Source organism: Branchiostoma lanceolatum, chromosome 8 (assembly GCF_035083965.1).
Source record: "Branchiostoma lanceolatum isolate klBraLanc5 chromosome 8, klBraLanc5.hap2, whole genome shotgun sequence".
Lineage (NCBI taxonomy): Eukaryota > Metazoa > Chordata > Leptocardii > Amphioxiformes > Branchiostomatidae > Branchiostoma > Branchiostoma lanceolatum.
The window spans coordinates 22304471-22326671 of record NC_089729.1 but is presented as its reverse complement, the minus strand read 5'-3'; the positions used below and the strand labels follow the sequence as shown (position 1 = coordinate 22326671).

Here is a 22201-nt window from a genome sequence, read left to right as displayed (position 1 = left end):
GGAGCGTAGTTTGCACATCGGTGTGTAAATCATAAGGAAACTCAAATGTCAAACATGTGGCTCAGTCTTAACGTCAAATCATATCAGCAGATGAATACAAAAAGAAAGCATCGAGTGAGAAGTAAAAGAAACTTCAGTTAGAGTTGGGAAAGTGAAAGTGTTCCTGCCGATTTTAGTCGGGATGATTTTATTTCCAATTGTCCAGTTAACCATGACGAAAGAACCGAATTGTTTAAACAAGTTTCCACGAAATACCCCTTCTTTAACACATTCACGGATGAACAAAAAGCTACTTTTCTCTTGAAATCACAGAATCCACAAATTCTAGAAAAAGTGGGACTTTTCGTCTTGCAATGCCTAAAAAAAAAGGTCGAACCCAGCTTATCTAGATATAGCCAACAGTCGTATTCAGAACTAGTAGCCTCCAGAGCACCGGCCCAGAGCACGACAAGGCTGGCTTCCTGTGCTCAGATCTAGCCTTGTGCTCTGAGGCGGGTATTGTGAGTGGGAATGTCTGAGTGCTGGCTGAACAGTGCAGTAAGGTGGGGAGGGGCCATGCCGTTGGCTACTGGGGTCCACCCAAGTGTGTGCAAGACGGTTGCGGAAGAAGTGTAGCGGTCGCACCCCAATACCACACGTCCGGTTCTACTTTGAAGTCTTTGCAGTTTGTCCAAATTCTCTCCCCCACCCCCACCCCCCTGGTCCCATACTGTACTGTGATATTGTATATGTGGAAGGAACAGGCCGGTGTAGATTGTGAGAAGTGCTAGCCTGTTTAAATATGGTTTTGGGAATTCCATTACACCGATTACTTGAGCTAGCTTCTTGCTGACCTTTTCATCGTGATTATTCCACTTTAACTTGTTGTCAATATTGACCCAGAGGTTCTTAAAAGTATTAACTTGGTCAAGTGTAACGTTAGTACCAGCACTAGTGAGATGTAATTTAGTGTATGTCGTTTGCCTTCGACGATCCTACCAGCATTGTCTTACATTTTGTTGGATTTAACGATAGTTTGTTTGCAGAAAACCACTGAGCGAGTCTGGCTGAGTCACTCTGTATTGCCTGTTAGATTGAGTGGATTCTGCGTACCGAGAAGTATATGATCGTGTCGTCAACGTACATGGCTATCTTACAGAACTGGGTTCAATTAGGGATGTCATCGATGTGCATGATAAATAGAAGTGGGCCCAGAATTGATCCTTGTGGGGTTCCACAGGTAACACCGGTTGCTGAGGATAAGTGAGTTTAGGTATGTATGTTGTAACCTCCGCTCATGTAGGACTGGGGCCATTTTGTAAGCCATATCATTAACCCGTCATATTGAAGTTTGTGTAGAACTACGCTGTGTTAAAGCGTGGCAAATGCTCTAGATAGGTCACAAAAAAACACTCCAGTTAGTTCATTTGCATCGATGGAGCTTATCCAATCTTCGATCACTAAGTTAAGTGCTGTCTCACAGGAGTGTTTCTTTCAGAACCCGGACTGGTTCTGGGTTAAGAGTTTGTTTTGGTCCAAATAATGATATAGTTGGTTATGGACAGCTCTTTCGAGTATTTCGGATACTCCAGGCAAGAGTAATCCATGGCGGTAATTGCTGGGGGTTATTTTGTCTCCTTTCTTGCGAATCGGAACGATTTTTTGACTGCTTCCATCTTTTGGGGAATTGACCAGTCATCAAGGATCCGGAGTTATTGAACAGCTTTGTGAGAGGAGGACCAAGACTATCCGCTCCCACTTTTAGGAGCTTGTTGTCAATATTGTCAAGTCCCGCGGCGTTCCTTACTTTGATCGTAGATGATTGGTTTATGGCGAAAGCGTCTGTGATAGGGCTGAAAGCAAACGCTTTGTTGACATCCTGCATGGGGGAGAGTCACATGAGATCGACTGGTACAAGTCAGTGATGACTTTATGGAAGAATCCATTGAAACATTGTGCTATACCTGTCTTGTCGGTGATATTCTCACCACTGTGTTGAATACAAGTGATGCTAGTAGATTTTCGTGTTTTACTTGGTAGCAGATTTCGAATAGCCTTCCACAGTCCTGTTTGCCCTTCTTCCGCCCATTGTATAATTGAATTTGTTGCAGGATCTTTTTAAGCCTTGAGTGAGTGGTTTCCCACGAGATAGCTGAGCGCGGGAGGTTCAGCACTCGCTGACAATCTCTGACAATCACTTCTCTCCGGCTGAAATACTAGGGAATTTCATGGCATAGGGACCGCCAGAAATACCCACACAGCTCGGACTTCTGCTTAACCCCATTTTCTTCCTCTCACCTACTCATGTTAAAAATGGCGTTGCCTGCAAGAAAATGATGACAACAAGTTGGAATTTGATGTACTTAGTCGTGCCATATCATTGTTAAGCAGGTTAAGTAGCATGACGCGGTGATCATGATGTAATAATGTCAACAAAATCCACTCGTTATACGTCTGTGGGTCGGCACCCAATATTACAGACCAGCGCACACTTCTTCTCCAGCCTTGTTCTAGAACTACCTGCTGAGGCACGCATGTTACATAGAGAGATCTTTTTTGACACAACAAAAGCCGAGCGACTTTCGTAAGGTCTACTACATCTATACATGATAGATGTCTGCCGGTTGTTTTTTCACATCACATCAAAGCAACTAGAAATGCTCTTGATACGTATACCATTAAGTCAAAATTAATCGCGACGTCGCACAGGAAACCTGGGGCCTGTTCGTGTTCTCTTTGATCGCTCCGCGCACACGCACTCCTCGCGAGACCGCGGGCCATCCGAGCCGACCTGCTAACAACCACAGACGGCGCGAGCTTCCGCCCGGCAATAGTGCTGCCTCTGTCAGAAGAGCGGCACATGCATTCAACTGACATGCAATAAATGTGACAGATGTAACATGAAGTCTGTCGAAAGGTACAGCTGGTATTAACAATGCGGCCTAGTATTTATTTGAATAAAATAATTTTAGAATGAAAGAGATTTACTTCAAGCGCATTTCTTGGTTTTCTCTGTTACTGAGATCTAGAGAAAAAGATTTTGATGTAAAATCTCCTCGAAACCACTGCACCAAGTCAGTCACCGGACTCTACAGTCCTAGATGTAATTTACAGCTTATTATATTGGTCCCTAAGTAATCAGATATCTAAGTACTTGAAAATGATCCCGGTGTTAAAAGCTCCAATCTTCAAGTTTCTTAGTAGATTTATTATCATAGCCCGCTACAATTGCCGTCATTTCTTTTTCTTTCAGAACTGCGGCAAGCACTGAAGACGAACGTACATCAAGCCTCTTGGATGCGACTGCCCTTTACAAGCGGAAAAGATGGAAAAATCGTTTGAAGAAAACAAAACAACGTTCTCTGTAGGAACTAACGTTTCCGCGTCGTTGGCCTTTGATGCCGCCATGAGAGATAAGTACGAGAAACTACTGTTGGACAGCATCCGGAGTGAGCTCCTCTTCACGTACTCCACACCGCTGAGTGCGGGTCTGATTGTCCTCTACACGATCTGTTTCCTGGTGGGACTGGTGGGGAACCTACTTGTGATGTCAGTGGTACTCCGCTCACGACGGATGCACACCATCACGAACAAGTTTCTGGGCAATCTGGCTGTGTGCGACCTCATGGTCATCTGCTTCTGTGTCCCTTCCAACATCGCCCTGGAGGCCTACCGCAGCTACATGTTCGGGGACGCCCTCTGTCGCGTTCTGCCCTACATCCAGGGCATCTCGGTGTCCGGCAGTGTCTTGTCCCTAACCGTCATCAGCTTGGATCGATTCCACAGCCTGTCGCATCAGGGGAAGCCTCCCAGGTCGTTTCTGAAGCAGAACTCCATTGTTGTCCTGGTGCTGATATGGGTTGTCTCTATGGCCATCATGTCACCGCTCTTGTTTGTGAATCACCTGGACCACGTGACATTGGACTTTGGACTGAGTGAGAACTTGACCCTAGCGATCTGCAAGGAAGACTGGCCCAGTGACGCAGGAAAACAACAGTACAGCGTGACGCTGTTCGTCTTTCATCTCATCATCCCCGCCGCCATCATGATCCTAGCGAACGCCCTGGTAGGGAAGAAGCTGTGGCGTGCTGATGACATTGATGAGGTGGAAAACGCCACACGACTGGAGAGCGGTATGATCTCCCATGCCGTAGTCGCATCAGGGTTGAAGCGGCAGCGAGGTATAGTCAAGATGTTGGTGGCGCTGCTCAGCGTCTTCTTTGTGTTCTGGACTCCCTACTACGTCATCACTCTGTGGCTCGACTTCCGCATCGGAAAGCACTGGGAGGAAAACTCTGTTGCTGGAAACGTCTATCCGTTCACTCTGTTCCTGGGCCTAGCGAACTCTGCCATCAACCCCATCTGCTACTCTCTGATGAACGCGCGCTTTCGCGAGGCGACAAAGGACGTCTTCAGTCGCAAGATGCAGTGGATACCGCCATCTTCTGAAACAACCAACACTAAAAATACCGAACAAGTTTCCGCAGACGTCTTCAGTCTGTAGTTGCCGTCGGTCTTCTGAAGAAACAATGAAGGCATCACTAGGGAGCATGACAAACAACATGACAGCGATAGGCCGATGGGGAACTGGAAGGGTACCTGCAACATTGAACAAACATAGATTGGAAGATATATATCAATGCATCGGTGGTAATATGTCAACGGTCATTTGGACAGTTAAATATAATACACGAGTGTCTTAGAATGTCATGTCAATTTTTCTGCAATAGAATTATGCATGATCATCTTCAATTTACTGACGTGAAAATGGTGAACATGACAGGAACAGTTGTGTTTATCTGTGTGTAGATGGTGTTCACAGACGAATGTGTTTACCTGTGTTTGGATGGTGTTCATCACCAGGGACAGGTATGTTAACCTCTGTGTGAATGTTATTCAGCGCAAGGGACATGTATGTATATAGTTGTGTGGAAGGTCTCCAGGAACAGATATGTTTACGTGTGTGTTGGGGGTGTTCAGAACCAGGGATAGGCATGTTTGCTTGCTTGCAGATGGTATTTGTGCAACAGGGAAATGTGTTTTTACCTGTATGCATTGATGGTGTTCCGTTTCAGGAACAGATGTGCTTATCAGTGTGTGTTGATGGAGTTCAGAACCAGGGGCAGATGTGTTAACATGTGTGCGGTGATGGTGCTCCGTACCAGGGCAGTCAGGTTACCTGTGTGGGAATAATGCAGCAGAAGAGACGGAAGTGTTTACCTGTGTGGGAATAGGGCAGGGACAGATGTGTTTGGGAAGGGTGTTCAGCACCAGAACCTAGTAAGCTAATCGGTGTTAGTGATGTTCAGGAACAGGTGTGCTTGCCTATGTGTGGATAGTGGTCAGCACCAGGGACAGGTATGTTTACTTGTGTATATGTGGTATTCAGCACCAGGGACAGGTATGTTTACGTTTTTATGGGTGGTATTAAGCAGCAGGAACAGGTGCATTTACCCGTGTGTTTATGGTTTTGAGCACCCGGGACAGATTTGTTTGCCTGTGTGTGGATGGTATTCATCGCCAAAGAACATTTGTGTTTACCTGTGTGTAGATGGTGTTCAGCACCAGATGCGTCTACATGTATATACATGGTGTTCTGTACTAGAGACAGGTGTGTTCAGCACCAGGGATAGGTGTGTTCAGCACCAGGGACAGCTGTGTTCAGCACCAGGGATAGGTGTGTTAAGCACCAGGGACAGGTGTGTTCAGCCCCAGGGATAGGTGTGTTCAGCACCAGGGATAGGTGTGTTCAGCACCAGGGATAGGTGTGTTCAGCCCCAGGGATAGGTGTGTTCAGCACCAGGGATAGGTGTGTTCAGCACCAGGGATAGGTGTGTTCAGCACCAGGGATAGGTGTGTTCAGCACCAGGGATAGGTGTGTTAAGCACCAGGGACAGGTGTGTTCAGCACCAGGGACAGGTGTGTTCAGCACCAGGGATAGGTGTGTTAAGCACCAGGGACAGGTGTGTTCAGCCCCAGGGATAGGTGTGTTCAGCACCAGGGATAGGTGTGTTCAGCACCAGGGATAGGTGTGTTCAGCACCAGGGACAGGTGTGTTCAGCACCAGGGACAGGTGTGTACAGCACCAGGGACAGCTGTGTTCAGCACCAGGGACAGGTGTGTTCAGCACCAGGGACAGCTGTGTTCAGCACCAGGGACAGCTGTGTTCAGCACCAGGGACAGGAGTTTTGTCTATAGTCAATGCTGAGGAACAGGTGTGTTTGCCAGGGTGTGATTGGTGTGTGTGGGTGATGTTCAGCACCAGGAATGTGTATTCTACCTGTGTGTAGATTGTGTCCAGTACCAGGGACAGGTGTGTTCAGCACCAGGGACAGGAGTGTTCAGCACCAGGGACAGGTGTGTTCAGCACCAGGGACAGGTGTGTTCAGCACCAGGGACAGGAGTGTTCAGCACCAGGGACAGCTGTGTTCAGCACCAGGGACAGGTGTGTTCAGCACCAGGGACAGGTGTCTATAGCTTATGCTGAGGAACAGGTGTGTTTGCCAGGGTGTGATTGGTGTGTGTGGGTGATGTTCAGCACCAGGAATGTGTATTTTACCTGTGTGTAGATTGTGTCCAGCACCAGGGACAGGTGTGTGTAGAAAAAAAAGATTGATATGTGTTTCTTTGGCGGAAGCACCATCATGTATCCGAACTGAATCAGCTGCTTTCCTACATAAACGTGACTTTGTTGATAAAGAACAAGTGTGTACATGTTCTGAACCATGAGCTGGACAATGTGTTTGTGCCTTTCTTTGAGACCCAGAAAACAACTTCCACTATATGCAAGAGTGGAATGGTTTAAGGACTGGGTCGATGTGTATTTCCTCGGTAAAGCGCATACCTAATCAGTTGTTGTACTGTAGTACGATGTTGTTGTTTTTTTGCTGTTGGCATCAAAATACACTGCTTTCCAAAATGACATACCATATGTTTGAAATATCAAATAAAATCTAAATTCAAATGTATTCTTCTTTTTGTTTTCAATTTTTTCAAACGTAAGAACTACTGTGACTTAGATATTCCTTTATTCCAAATTATCAGACTATTACAAATATTGTTTTCCAGAAATCCTTGCGATGACTTGAGATGGGTTTTATTACAAAACCTTCAAGACGTTTTCTTTCATTGCTCAGGTGCCTTCCCGAGGAATTGATGAAGGAAGTGGCTACTGACAGAATGATCCTGTCAGCAGTAGAAAAAATTGCACTGCTGACATGATGATCCTGTCAGTAGTGGAAAAATTGATTTTTTTACAGCTGACAGGATCATGCTGTCATCAGTGCAGATTTTCCACTGCTTTTTTTCCTGTCAGCAGCGGAAATTTTTCAACTTCTGACAGGATCATTTTGAAACTCTAAATTTCCAGATAAAAAGCGTTTCCTGCTTTCCTCCATATGTAAGAAACGTACAACTACAAATGACTCATACTACTTAGATCAAAATCACACGTGTCTGTGAATTCATGGGATTCATTGAACATGGCAAAGATTCAGTAATCAATATACCCTGTGGGAGGGGGGTGGTTACTTTGTTAAGTCCGTTTCTCAAGACTCGGGTATCTGGACATGTACTCGATGTAACGTTCGAACGCGTTATACGTTAACGCATGTTGACATTTGGCGGTTAACAGGACATTGGAGACAAACTACCACCTAAATACGTCCCATTCATCGGTTTACGCCCAGATGAACACAGTTAAAATTGTAAAACATCCATTGAAACACCAATATCCATTGGTACAGCAGCATATGCCAACAATTAATAAAATGTAAATCCTGTCAGCAGTTGAAAACTCTTCACTACTGACAGAATCATCCTGTCAGCAGTAGAAAAATTTGCACTGCTGCCAGGATCATCTTGTCAGCAGTGCAATTTTTCTACTGCTGACAAGATGATCCTGTCAGTAGTACAATTTGTTCTACTGCTGACAGGATGATCCTGTCAGTACGTAGTGCAGATATTTCCACTGCTGGCAGGATTATCCTGTCAGCAGTACTATTTTTTCTACTGCTGACAGGATGATCCTGCCAATAGCCCTAGGCATTGATGAACGGCTATGTTATGCGCTGCCGCCGCAAAAGAATGCTGTCCCAAAATTTGGACTAATTAAAATCTTCTATGAACTGTAGTTGAGGGATTGATTTGAAAAAATGGAATTCGACTTTGAAAGATTAAAATACAAGGGACCCTGAAAGTACAGAAAACGAACAGTATGAAAACACGTCGTTATAACATATCTATCCTACAGCAATCAGCTGATACACTGACTAAATACAAATCAAGACAATGGTGTAAATATGCAAATTAAGACTGTCAGACATAGCAAGACATGCGCCCCTTATTTATTCATTTATTAACTTGATAACACTAGCGTTTGTGATATATACCTCAACAAAATCTAAACATGGGTATCCTACAAATAGTGATCTCGTGATGGCCGTTGTAAAACCATCACACAAGTCTTTCTTCCAAACTGCTTTTCCAATGAATTTGCTGCCGTCTATGAATTTTAACAACAACACAAGAAACAATATTATAAGAATGATAGCGATGATGATTATACCACGCATAAGTAATAAAAAGATTACATGAATGTATATTTCCGTTTTTTCTAACAAACCAGAAATTATTCTGTTCTTTTGGTGCCGCTGGTTTTGACCGTCACCACCGGCTTGATGATATGACAACAAATCCTTCCACCTTCTCCCACCAATAGATATGTACAAATAGATATGTATGTATACGGCTTAGGTCGTGACTAATATGGAAGGCAAGTATGCAAGAACCATTTACCATTCCATTCCATTTTACAACCATGTGGTGGTGTAGCATATTTTCTTGTCCATTTTCCGAGTTCACTTCAAATTTGACGGCAAGATGAAGTATCGCAGTGAAAGGTTACCTAAAAGATTTCTATTTTCCTTACTGGTAATTGAACACATAGCCACAGCACTTCCCGGTGTCCGACACGACGATCTTCCCGTCGCCCGTGCGCGCGATGCCGTACGGTTTGACCAGCCCGCCGGACCGCACCCCGACGTGCCCGACGAACCGCCCCCTGTCGTTAAACACCGACACTCGCGAGTTGCCGGAGTCGGCTACAATCACGGAACCGTCCGGGTCCACACAGAGGCCTCTGGGTGCCTTCAGATTGGACTCCTTTTTTCCGACAGATCCGAACTGCACACGAAGATTACCGAGACTGTCGAAGACCCTGACGGAGTGGTCGAATCCCGAGGCCACCAGGATGTCTCCGTTGTGCGGGTTGCTGCCGAGGTAGAAGTCCCCTCGGGTCAGGTTCTTCTTGCTTCCGAATGACGTCCGGCGTTTAACTTTGTTCTCCGGGTGAACCTGGGGGATTCGAAAGAATATCTTGATTTGAAACCTCTATTAGGTGTGCATATCTTACATGCAATTACGAGCACACTCGGAGTACACTCAGCCGATCCGACTCAAGTGCGGTCTGTTTACACACAGGCCGCGAAGTGACTTGGAACGCCGTACCCGTATATCTCGCTTGAATCATGACCAACTTGCGCCACAGAGTGCACAAAATCATAAAACAGATACCGAACTATAATGGTAAAAAGAGTAAGAAACAAATTTCAAAATTTGCGCTAAGTGTTTTCAATGATTTTCATACGACCTCTGGCTTGAGCATTGCATAACTCACCGGGAATAGACTCCATTGATTTGCATACGAGTAAACACGACTAGAATCAGACTGGAGCGCGCATTGGTTCGAGAACACTCAAGTTGAGTCCGGGAAAATGGGTACCTGAGTACCCTAAAATTCCTGTTTACACAGTCAAAAATCGACCCCGCTTATACCTAGGTCACATTTCCAAAGCGCGGCCCAGTCGGGCAGCTTGCGGGAACGAAAAACATGATATAAAAGACAATAGAAAGGCACAAAACGTGAAAAATGACTTCTAACTATAAATTGTGTATTTTCTTGATATGCACTTGATATTTCTCGGTTTCGCAAACAGCCCGGCCGGGCCCCGGCTTAGAAATGTGACCCTAGCATAAGTCGGACTTTGGCTGAGTGAGCTCCGAGTGTGCTTAGAAAATGCATGTGTATACTGGATTTTATTGGAATTGCAACAGTGCAGTACACGTGGGACACAGGCAGCTATTGCTGATGTCGTGACCCACACATAATGTACCCGTTTTTGCACTTGGGTGGAGTGGGGAAAGTCGTGTCAAGTGCCTTTTTCCCAAGGGGTATACTGGGCTTTTTGTAGATTGCTACATTTGTGGAAGGATAGACATAACAGGTGACTATCTCCTTTTCAAGATGTCAACCCGGACCAGACTGTGAGGTTTGGACCATTAACACCGGGAAGGGCCCCTACTCTATTCGATAAGTGTGGTGGGTTCTTTTCGTGCTCAAGCTGTGGCTCTCCTCTAACAAGGGACCTCCATTTACCGCCCTATCCAAGGAACGCCCCTAAACAAAGTTAGGTACTCATTTCCACCTGAGTGAAGTGAGGAAAGTCGTGTTAAGTGTCTTTCCCAACGTCAACGGGACAAATCAGGGGACCCAGGATTCAAACCCAGGACCTCTGGATTCCGGGCCAAACACCCTGCCGCACCGTGACGCCAACAGGAGACAAGAAGAACGTTGAAAACCTCCTGATCAAATTTCAAATCGAGGACATGAACATGTCTATCAGCACCTGTCTACTTCATAGATATAGAAATAACCTGGGTTATTTCAGTAGAGATGATCAGCTGACATAATACATGGAAATGAGATCATTCATTTCATTTTCATTTATTTCTTTAACCAGCGGACGCACTCAGGTCTCAGATATTTATATACATAATGAATGGTAAACATTTATGATATGCCGCTCGAAGAGACTAATATCAGTCGGCGAAGGTATGAGGTCTAGTTCTAGATAAAGCAATTTTTGTGCAGTCACTTGATGATTCCAAGCTATCTTTCTCTGGCTTGTCTTCGCTATCCAATTGAATTCAAATACATTAAACTTTTTATTGTCTATTGTAACTTAAATAATCTTTTGTTCTAGACGATTCAAACTTATTACAAATATCATTCAAAAACTTTCTCTGTGGACTCTAGAACTCTGACTATAATTTGATATACAATTCTGGCATGGTACATAACTGTTCTATAAATAGTTATAATCAGGTCAACATGAACATAATTCATATCGTTACAAAGATATGATTCTTCATTGACGATGTCTACGGGACGACAGAGAGTATGTGAGTGTCATTTCCATACAACATTATGAAGGGGAACCCCTGTGCTGTCAGTATTTAGCAGAATGGCAGAAGGGCGTTACGAAATGTCACCATAGATTATCAAGGCAAAGATCTTAGATCGTCAGTGTATGTTTGCTAACCTTTTGCAGTGGTGGCAGCGTTACACAACATGTGTTTGGAAGAACACACATTTTGTCCAAAGGTCAACGTACCATGAACCGCCTTTGTTCTTCCCCGTGGCTGTTAATGACGCAGACCAGCCCTGCGTTGTCGATGATGGCGATCTCATCCCCCGGAAGAGCCGTGGCGTCACGGAGACTTTTGAACTTGCCGCCGCCGGTGGGGCTGAAGACGTTTTCTTGGATCGGATCACCTTCTTCACTGTACCTGGATGATACAATCAGACCTCATGACGCCACCCTGGTTTTAAATTTCCAGGGAACATGAAAGTCGAACTTTCTTTTGGAGAGTGTTAGTTACAACTTTTTTGCCAATGTCTCTTCTTATTTCTTGTAACAAACTCGTTATAGAAAGTTCAATAAAATGCAGAAATAGGCAAATTGCCATGATACTACGTGAAGTACCTTTGTATGATGACGCCCTCTTGGTCGTTGTCCATAATGCAGAAAGTCCTATCTTTGTTCAACACAAATGACACGGGGTAGATGTCTCTCGTGCCGAAGGTTTTCAGCAGCACGCCCTGTGCGTTGAACTTGTGGAGGCGACCGCTGATACTCTTTCTCTTGCGATCCAGGACGAAAATGTCCCCTGTCTCCGAGACCCTGACCCGAACTGGATCCGTGAACTCCCCCAGCTGGTCCCCGGGACTGCCGAACTGGAGCTCCGGCTGGGACGGCTGAACTTTTCTCTCCGGCGGAGGTTGTTGTTGTTGCTGTTGTTGTTTTTGTTGTTGTTGCTGATGTTGCAGTTGTTGCTGTTGCTGCTGTTGCAGCTGTTGTTGTTGTTGTTGTTGCAGCTGTTGTTGTTGTTGTTGTTGTTGTTGTTGTTGTTGTTGTTGTTGTTGTTGTGAAGAAGGAGGAGGAGCGCTGTTTAAATAATTCGCGTCGCCCTGCTCGGCTGTACCATTCACGCCGGGTACTGGGGGAGTGGCGTCCCTCGGAGGCTGTACCCCCACGCTTGTTGATGCTGAAGGTTGTCCGTTGAAAGGCCAGTGAGTGACTCCTGCGTTAACCTCGTCTGCCGCATTTGGTTCCGACATTATTTCTGTCAGGGCATCATTCAGCATTCTGTTCTTGTTTATGTCAGGAGACTCACGTGGACCTGGCCGTTCATCGCTGCACGAGACTGGAGGAATGTCCCCAGCAAAGGGACCTCGGACCGGCATGGATCCAGGGCCCTGGGATCTGCCGGTCTGACGAGCAAGCAGCTTACCCAACTCGACGGGGCGGTTTGACGGACGGAATTCAAAGTGATTGACAGTCTGGCAGACGGGAATGACAGACTTCCTGGAAAGTTCGGCCAGCAGCTTCCTGCATCTCAACATCTCCAGGACGTCGCCCCTGTCGCCGGCTCGCTTCGCACCTTCGTAGGCGTTTACAGCTGTGGACACCTGGAACGTTTGGAAGAGGAGAATTTACATCGTGAAAAAGGTTGTTGAATGTAAAAAGTGCTTGGTCAGTTTTTGTTAAGTCCCCAACTTGTACTTGATGATTATTATTAGAGATTAAAACACAGCTGGTTACATTTCGCAAACATGTAGTTAGAGGCGAAAGAAATATGGTACCCTGTGAAAGTCACTGCTCATTGGCTGTTGCGCCCTCTCGTATTCTCCGTTCAACTCCCGGAGAAGCTCCAGTTTTTGTCTCTGTACTTCTTCAGTGACTTTGCGGGCGTGCTCCTCGATATCGGTCTCGGCATCAGCCTTCTCGGCTGCCAGCTCCAGCTCCATCTGTCCAAGCACGTCCAGACTGTCCTTCAGCTCGTCCAAACGGCCGGAATTCTGGTCTACGAGACCGCTGATCTGTAGTACATATAGAAGAACTCTGTTGCTCGACAATTGTACACGGTACAAAGTATGGCAAGAATTCTTAAACATAATACAAAATAGAAGTATAGAATAAAACTTAACATCCTAATTACTAATGCAATACAATAAGGGCTAGCATACGTTTTGATATAGTGTTACAATCTAGTGGGGCTAATCATTGGTTTCGGTATTTTTTCTAATGATAAAGCAGTCGTTTAAATATTTACCTATTTTGGTGGGGATTGTTGCATATAAATTTATAATCAAAACAGTCTGTAACATCGAGACTTAAAACTTGTACTTCTTTTCAGAAATGTGAATAAATTATTACGTAAAGCATCATATCTAGAGTATTCCATGACAAAGTGAAATTCATCTTCAATTTCCATCGGACAAAATGGGCAAAACCTGTGGTCATAAGACTGCCATATGGAATATGTCAACAATGTTAACTTAGTATTACTTAGAAGATTTACACCACTTTGCAGTACAGAGAGGGGGAGACGGAGAGAAAGCGTCTGCGAGTAACAGAAACTGGTAACATTTTACGCTTAGGACAATATATTCTACTTTTCTCTTTACTGTCTAAATAACAAACGTCAGTTCTCAGTACTAATACGTTACAAAATAAGACGGTGAGATTAAAGAGATCTTCTACTGGCAAACAAAGGTCCTATCATTGCATGGCCCATCCTATCAGTTTTCTTTGTTTACCCTTGTACTCCACCCCTTATATCTATTTGAACAATCGTATTACAATTCATTGTATACTAAGGATTTTGTTTATAGATAACAGACTTTTTTTCCATTGTTGGTGGAATTGCTCATAGCTGCCACTGCCCCCCCCAACAGCATGATTATTCTTTCCAGTCCACCCACAGCTGGGATTCCCATTGACCCAGCTTTTCCTCAAGAAAAATCCATTAGATGCCAAAACCCCATTCATGCCATTGGGGCTAAAAAAAGGGGCAGACAGCCCAGCGGAGACAGGCCAGGTAGACAGCTCAGCTTTTTCCGTGAACCCCTCGAAATTGTCACGCGCGTTCTCGTCCGTACGAAACCCCAGGGCGACAAAGCTCAAAGGCCTCAAAAGAGGTGCTCAATAGGCCTCAAAGAAGGTACTTACAGACCTCCGCACAGGCTGTGTGTTTACACGAAACATATCCATGTCAACCATGCGAATGTACCCCACATGTGCACCCTGGGGCGATACTGCGTACATTTCTGGAGCGCAGTGAACCGCACAGTCTGACTCAAGAGACCCTGTGATCTTCAAACCTGTGCGAAACAATCTATTTCCTTTGAAACCTATATTCTGTATTTGAAGAAGCCTGTATCTGTATCTGTATCTGTATCTATATAGCCGGTATAACCGCCGTATAACACCGAAGCTGGTGTGTTACGCCTGTTTCTTTACTACATACAGTAACGGTTAGTCAACATAACTTAAGACAGCGATAACATATGATTCAATAAAGTTTTAAAACGTCCTTATCATTGAACTTCCTAAAAGTACGTCATCCTTGTGAGGACACAGAAAAACACTTTAAATAGTGTCCAGATGCCTCGATGTGCATTGATTATTGGTGTGTATGGATGCTATGCATATACGCCTTCCAGAAGAGTGGTTACAGGTGGGGTCAATACAGGTCTTCACAACGAGACGTCAAACATCAGAAAGTACCCTCCGTTTATGTTAAGTCTTAGGCCGAATTTACACTTGTTCCTTTAACTGTAGTTTTATAAACAGACGTAGACTAATGATGATGTGTAGTACAAACGTTAACAAGTGTAAAGCGAATTTACTCTTGTTCTTTCAACTGTAGTACTACACATCGTAGTCTACTTCTGTAGTACACTACAGCTTTTTTTCTGGGCGTAAAAAGAAATAAAGCGTATTATCACATAGCTAGATGGCGTCGACCAATCAGAAGCCTCTATTGCCCATGTGTTATGGGGCCATAACACACCCGTGCTATAACACACCACTTATTCCACTTTGTAGAGGGGGGTGTCTTTTTTATGAATCTTTTTCTACCCTTGTTTAGAAAAATATATTTTCTCAAAATTCACAAAATCTTCTTAGAATACGAGAAAAAAATTAACAAATTTCAATTTAAGAGAAATTCAAACGAGAGGACTAACAACAAAATTTTTCACACCCCTACCGAGAGAGTGGAACCGTCCCCAGACGATAGTTGTTGCAAAATTGTCGGGCATCATCACCCGTCCCACAGTGACGTCGAGGAACTGACAGACGCCGACTTAGAGTCAGTTTTTGGGTCATGGGAAGTTGGGAAGACCCCCAGGAACATGCTTCAGCAGTTTAGGGGCAAGGAAGGTGACGAGTGTGACCAACAAGAAGCAGCGGGCACACAGAGTCCCCTCCCCACTCATCACATTGTATTTCCCGAAGTAGCAAATCTTGGCAGACAAAGAAATCGCCAATGAAACCTCCTACGTTTCTACCGGGCAAGAGGACCCCAGGCCGGTATGTTCACGTTTCTGAGGGGGTTTACCTGGCGAAAATTAAATTATTGCCGGCAAAGTGATGTCGCATTGTTCAAAACGAACGCCCCCCTCCCTAGGGCGAACACGTAACTTCCACAAACCGATGTGTTGGCATCGAAAGAATTACGGTCAAAATCGCTCAAATTCTTACAGGTTTGTACCTACAATGATCTCGGCTCGATATGTGTACGCTTCTGTGGGATTTCTTTTCCGGCTTGAGCAATAATTATCCGGGGAAACCAAGGATGTTAACCTCCTTGGGGAAACTACAAGCAAAGGGGAGGTAAACATGCACGATTCTTACCACACCTAGGCGTCTAACAACCCGTCAATTTATAACCGTGTGGGCTCGAAGACAAGTCACCGCTTGTTTACATTGGATTATATGAAGATCATATGTACAATGGATTGATTTTACATTTATAGTATTAGATAAAGAATCTATGTATTATACAGAAATTTGTCTCTCTTATATGGGTCAGTTCAGATAGGCTATATGATGATAACGTTAATGACCCGCCTATTCCTCGGTGTATATGGTGTCATAACGCCTGGTCATGTGCTATAACCACCTCATAAAACCACCTTGTTCGCTTCGCTCACTCGGTGGTTTTATTCGGTGGTTATAGCACATGACCAGGCGTTATGACACCATATACACCGAGGAATAGGTGGGTCATTAACCCTTAATTATCACATAGGTAGATGGCGTCGTCCAATCAGAAGCCTCCATTGCCCACAATAAGTGGTCTGTTATCACGCCATAACACACCATTTATGACGTCATGTCAGAACACAACCGTTCCATTTTGTAGAGGGGGTATCTTTTTGATGAATCTTTTTCTTAACCTTGTTTAAAAAATCTTTATAACCGTTGCATTTTGTAGAGGGGGTATCAATTTGATGAATCTTTTTCTTAACCTTGTTTAAAAAATCTTTATTGTCTTAGAATTCCTAAAAATTTCCTTAGAATACATGAAAAAGGGAAAACAAATTTAAAATTCCCAAAAATGTTCCGCGTGTTCCATTTGCTGTTGGCCAAAGAAACCACGTTCTATCTAAGGTTCCGTGCGTTCCATTTCCTGCTGGCCAAAGAACCTGTGTTCTATTCAGGTTACCTGAGGTCATGTTGCAGGGAGATTCTTCAATGATAACATTTTCTGACTGACCTGAAACCGACCCTCCTATCCTGTGTGGTTGAAATAAATAAATCAGGCTACAGTTGTACATATTCTTCATCATCTTCTGTTAAAAAAGGACAAATGTGAATTCTCAAATGCATTCTTGATAGTATAAGGGGTTTATGCGTCAAACAGAAATTGTCTACTCTTATATGCGTCAGTTTGGATAAGCTATATGATAATAACGCCTCTTCCTCGGTGTATATGGTGTCATAACGCCTGGCCAGGTGCTATAGCCACCGAATAAAACCACCTCGTTCGCTTCGCTCACTCGGTGGTTTTATTCGGTGTTTATAGCACCTGGCCAGGCGTTATGACACCATATACATCTTGGGGCGGGTCATTAACCCTTAAGTCTACTACAGAAGTCTACTACACTCTCCGAGGCTGTAGTACTACACTTCGGCGGAGGTTCTGCGAGACTTCGAACCGGGTGTAAAGAGAAACTGTAGTACACTTGTCCTTTTAACTGTAGTACTACACATGGTAGTCTACTACTGTAGTAGACTACAGCTTTTTTCTGGGTGTAAAAAGAAAACTACTGCAGAAGTCTACTACAGCCTCGGGGGTAGTAGTACTACACTTCGGCGGAGATTCTGCGAGACTTCGAACCGGGTGTAAAGAGAAACTGTAGTACAGAGGTAGTAGACTACACTTCGAAGGCAACAACCATGTTCGATCTGACGTACTTCGAACTGATCGCGCGTTCCATTTCGGGTCATCTGCGGTCATTCTTAAGTTTTCTCAGTAAACCCGAGCTGTCAGGCCCTTTTTCTTGGTATTTCGCATCATATAAAAAGCCCTACCTTTTCACAAATAAAAAACATGCTGAAATTTCCTCACGCGATTTTTCAAAGGTCACAATAGGTCACAACAGTTTCGTGGCAATCAGGAACAGCAGGCGTCCTGCTAGGCTTCCTGTCGTTGAGTGTAAAGTGGACGCGAATCTGAAGTCTACTACAGTAGTAGACTACCATGTGTAGTACTACAGTTTCATTGAACACAGTCGAACCGCAGAGCTCTATGCGCATCGGTTCTGCGCAGCCTTCTCTAAGACGGCTTTTTCCGGGTCACGGCCGGACCCGGGTTGGACCCTGTTGCATGGGTGTAAACAACTACCTGTGGTGCAACAAAAAGACCTCAGACCTATATAATGTTTACACTTTTTCACATCTACAGGACTTGCCTAGTATAACCATGTAGATATTTCGTGCATTGTAAAAAGACAGCGAACGCTGCACGGCCTTCGAAACATTAAGAATATTTGGTCAGTTTATTTGTGTTTGTCTTATTTACAGTACACCTGGAACCAACTAGATATTTACATCGCGTGATAGCCCATTTCCTCATCTTTAAATTGATACCGAAGTTCCTTGGATAATTTTATGGGAACCGGTTTTGCCCCCGAAAAAACTGCGACAATGTCTACTTTGCGGTGGTGAAATTTCTGCCTAGTTCTAGCTACCGATGCGTGCACTCCTGCGCTTTGGATACATTTCGATACATTTCGCGTGGCATAACAAAGCCCATTTTTTTTTGTATCAGAAGCTGTATGAACGCGGCTACCACATGCAATATGATAATTGACATGATAACAGTCAAGTACAGACAGACAGAGATTTTAGTACAAGGTACCTGATATTTACAAAAAAATCAAATTTTAAGTCAATCACTTCGAACTCCTGCGTTCGAACGACCGAACCCAGCCAGTACGTTCCATTTTCCTGCCGCGGGGGTCAGGCGAGGTCAGGTGCAATGTTGCAACTTATAGCCGGTGTTGGGAACGTTGATGAAAATTACGGCTCAAGTTTTGCCGTCTAAAATTAATATTCTGAAACATTTCCAAATAAGACTAATATCATCTTGAAGCCAGGAAAAGTGAGATTCATATGCAAGTTGACCAATGCCATTAGGTAAGTTTTGAGTTGTGTAAAGCATGGTAAAAGGACATTGTGTTTGTCTTCTTCTTCAGAATAAGACGCCCTACAAATTGACCTCTTGTTAGTTTTTTTGGGGGCAAAACCGGTTCCCATAAAATTATCCAAGGAACTTTGGTATCAATTTAAAGGTGAGGAAATGGGCTATCAGGTGATGTAAATATCTAGTTGGTTCCAGGTGAACCGTCAATGATACACGCACAAATATACTGACCCAAAAATGGTCAATGTTTCGAAAGCCACAGCGCTCGCTTACAATTTGCTGTGCACGAAATAACTACATGGTTGTGTCGGGCAGATCCTGTAGATGTGAAAAAATATAAACATTATGTAGGTCCGAGGTCGTTTTGCTGCCGACAGGCGGTTGTTTACACCCATGCAGCGGGGTCAAATCGTGCCGCGGCAAACGCCGTAAAAAAGAAAATAAAGCGTTCTACGGTGACCTGCGGTTCGACTGAACAAGTGTAAATCGGGCCTATGGGTAGTAGACTACACTTCGAAGGCAACAACCATGTTCGATCTGACGTAATTCGAACTGATCGCGTGTTCCATGATTTCGAGTCATCTGCGGTCATTCTCTAGTTTTCACAGTAAACCCGAGCTGTCAGGCCCTTTTTCTTGGTACTTCGCATCAGATAAAACCCCTACCTTTTCACAGATAAAAACCGTGCTGAAATTCCCTCCCGCGATTTTTCAAAGGTCACAATAGGTCACTACAGTTTCATGGCAATCGGGGACCAGCGGGTGTCCGGCTAGGCTTCCTGTCAGTGAGTGTAAAGCGGGCGTGAAGTTGTAGTGTACTCAGAAATACACTATAGTAGTTTTCTTCCCCACGACCGTCCCGAAATGCCTTCAATGTGCTGCCCTGCAAATGTACAGCCATCGTATGACGAATTTGACTGGGGTCTTACCTGTTTCCTTATCCTCTGTTTGACGTCCTCCAGTCTGGCCACCTTGTGTTCGTTATGATCTCCCAGAAGACACTCCTCACAGATCGGCCGGTCACACCGCAGACAGAAGTACCTGAACACCTCATGGAGATGCTCGTCACAGCTCGTCTCGTCCAGCTGCAACAGCCGCTTGTTCTTCAGCTTCTCTGACAGGACACCGGGGTCGGCACTCATCACTTGTGTCTTCTCTTTTGACTGTGACACCGGGCTGATCTTCTCGGTTTTCAGACGATCAACGTCGTGATCTTGTGAAGAAACAGAAGACAACGCAGATAACCTGCCGAGATTGACAGGTCTTCGGCAGGACGGGCACTTAAAGTTGGTCCTTCCCCTGCCTCGGGAGCATTCTTCAAGACACGTCTCGCACAGGACGTGGTTGCACGCCATGGTGAAGGGGTGTTCGGAGCCTTGTTGACAGACCGTGCAGGCTTTAGGCGCGCGGGCCCAGCCGTCCCACATGATACTCCGGGTGCCGGCCATCTTGCGTCCCGCCAAAGTGCCGGAGGGTTCCACACCTACCCACTTTCACTTATGGTGACAACTTTCTCTCGGAGCCCTTTCCAACAAGCTTGTCGATGTCGCGTTTCCGTCACGACGGATCGTAAAGTCGTAATGAAGCAAAGTGCGCGGTAACGATGGTGGAACGACCCGGGGAGGACACGCTACTGGACAACAGTAAGGTTCTGACGACACTAGAGTAGCTGAAGGATTAACTCAGCTTAAACTGCGTCAACGGTCGAACCTGTTCGTCAGGTACACCACGTGACGTGCAGGGCGGGGCCCTGGAGGGACCCTAGAGGCACCATGGTGTCAGGACGCTTGTTGAGACTTGATTATTTATTACATTTATTGAGTTCTTAAAATAATTTCTGCTAGAAAACGGGATAGTTCGAAAAGTTGGGATAACTTCTATTTGAAAAGTGTTATCCCATCGATTTACGATACGATACATTTAAAATTCTTTTACTAATAAATTAATGGAATAGCACTCCCTTATCCCATTAATTCACTAGTAAGAAATGATTAAAAATCTCTTACTAGTTTATTGTTGGGATAGCACCCCTTTATCCCATTAATTTCTTCTCTCGTCATAAGGCAGTCGTAGATGTATGAATATATGGAGCCTATACTACATGGTTCGTCTAGTTCCTTAAGGGATATGAATTTTTCTGTGCTATTTAGATATTGAAAACTAGGAAACATCTATTGTATACCGTTAAAGAGAACGTTGTATCGCTTCTATCCTGCCGCGCCATACGTGGTCTCCAAGCAGAACTATCGCTGGCTAACGGGTACGCCTAAACACCTCACCCGAACTCTTCCGAGCCCACCCGAACTCATCCGAGTCTAATATGCAGTATACACGGGGCAATGACTGCATGTGACGCTCTGTCTATGCAAGTATGAATAAAAAATATGCAGCAAATCTTAAGTATCTACCAGTTTCTGCATGTTATTCCTCTCGTTCAGAGAAGGAATGTCTGTCCGCCATATTGGATTCTTATTGTTGTGGTCCATTTAGGTCGGCTACCTTTTAGCAGTTTGACAGACGACAGGACAATAAAACGGTGGATGCTGTTTGGGTCATATATTATAGTATAGCAAAATTGTATCGCAATCAACTCATGATAATTGCGCACAAAGTGTTTTTCAGCCTCACATTCAAACACGTATTTTTTATCATGGAAACTAGCAGAGAAACATACAAAAACTGGAAAATACTTAAAGAATAAAAACTTGCTGCATATATATTTCATTCATAATTGCATAGACAATGTAATTAGAGCGTCACATAAAGTCCTTGTCCCTTGTACACTGCATATTGGACTCGGATGAGTTCGGATGAGTTCGGTGTTTAGGCATACCCCTGGCAAGGCAGTATCAAAAGGGCCGACCGGTAACGTTACCAACAGCCTGCAGGGACACTATTCACACTACTGAGCTATTATGGGAAACTGTACCGGGTTGATGTAATACGGGCGAGAGCTTGACTTTGTGGCATATTTAGCATTGAATAGAAGGCTAACCTTTCCATTATATGATCAACATTACCATATATGAGGATCGCTTGAGTACTGAAAGATATCGGATTTATCGGTAACGCAGAGTGCCTGTCCTCATTAAGGGCCCTGTCACACTTGTGCGTATATCATGTCCGTGTGTTAACATTTTTGTCATACGCAGGCGTCGGCACAATACGCACCTCATGCGTATCTTAATCGTTTTGTGAATGTCTTAGGTACGCAGGCATACGCAGGGCACACGCAAGGTACGGCCCGTACGCCTGAAAATTTTGAAACTACCAAAAACTTTCGTCCGAACGCTGTTACGCAGCTCAAACGTTATAAATGCGCAGTGCATCCGTCAGACATCAGTCGAGTGCGGTACGAGTGCGCTATGCGTTCGCGCTTCATA

General features: G+C 44.6%; 2 protein-coding genes across 2 annotated transcripts; one reads left to right on the top strand and one right to left on the bottom strand.

The window, feature by feature from the left end:
- The first annotated feature begins 3202 nt into the window (after positions 1–3202).
- LOC136440784 (QRFP-like peptide receptor) lies at positions 3203–5664 on the top strand. Its single transcript, XM_066436893.1, has one exon. The coding sequence runs from the start codon at positions 3305–3307 to the stop codon at positions 4481–4483; it is 1179 nt and encodes a 392-aa protein (XP_066292990.1). The 5' UTR covers positions 3203–3304; the 3' UTR covers positions 4484–5664.
- A 2610-nt stretch (positions 5665–8274) lies between these two features.
- LOC136440617 (tripartite motif-containing protein 2-like) lies at positions 8275–20545 on the bottom strand. The gene is made up of 5 exons (XM_066436693.1): positions 19748–20545; positions 12965–13201; positions 11805–12790; positions 11433–11607; positions 8275–9333 (listed from the first exon to the last, which is right to left on the bottom strand). Exons 1-5 carry the CDS (start codon positions 20264–20266, stop codon positions 8905–8907), a joined length of 2346 nt encoding a protein of 781 aa, XP_066292790.1. The 5' UTR covers positions 20267–20545; the 3' UTR covers positions 8275–8904.
- Positions 20546–22201: the final 1656 nt, after the last annotated feature.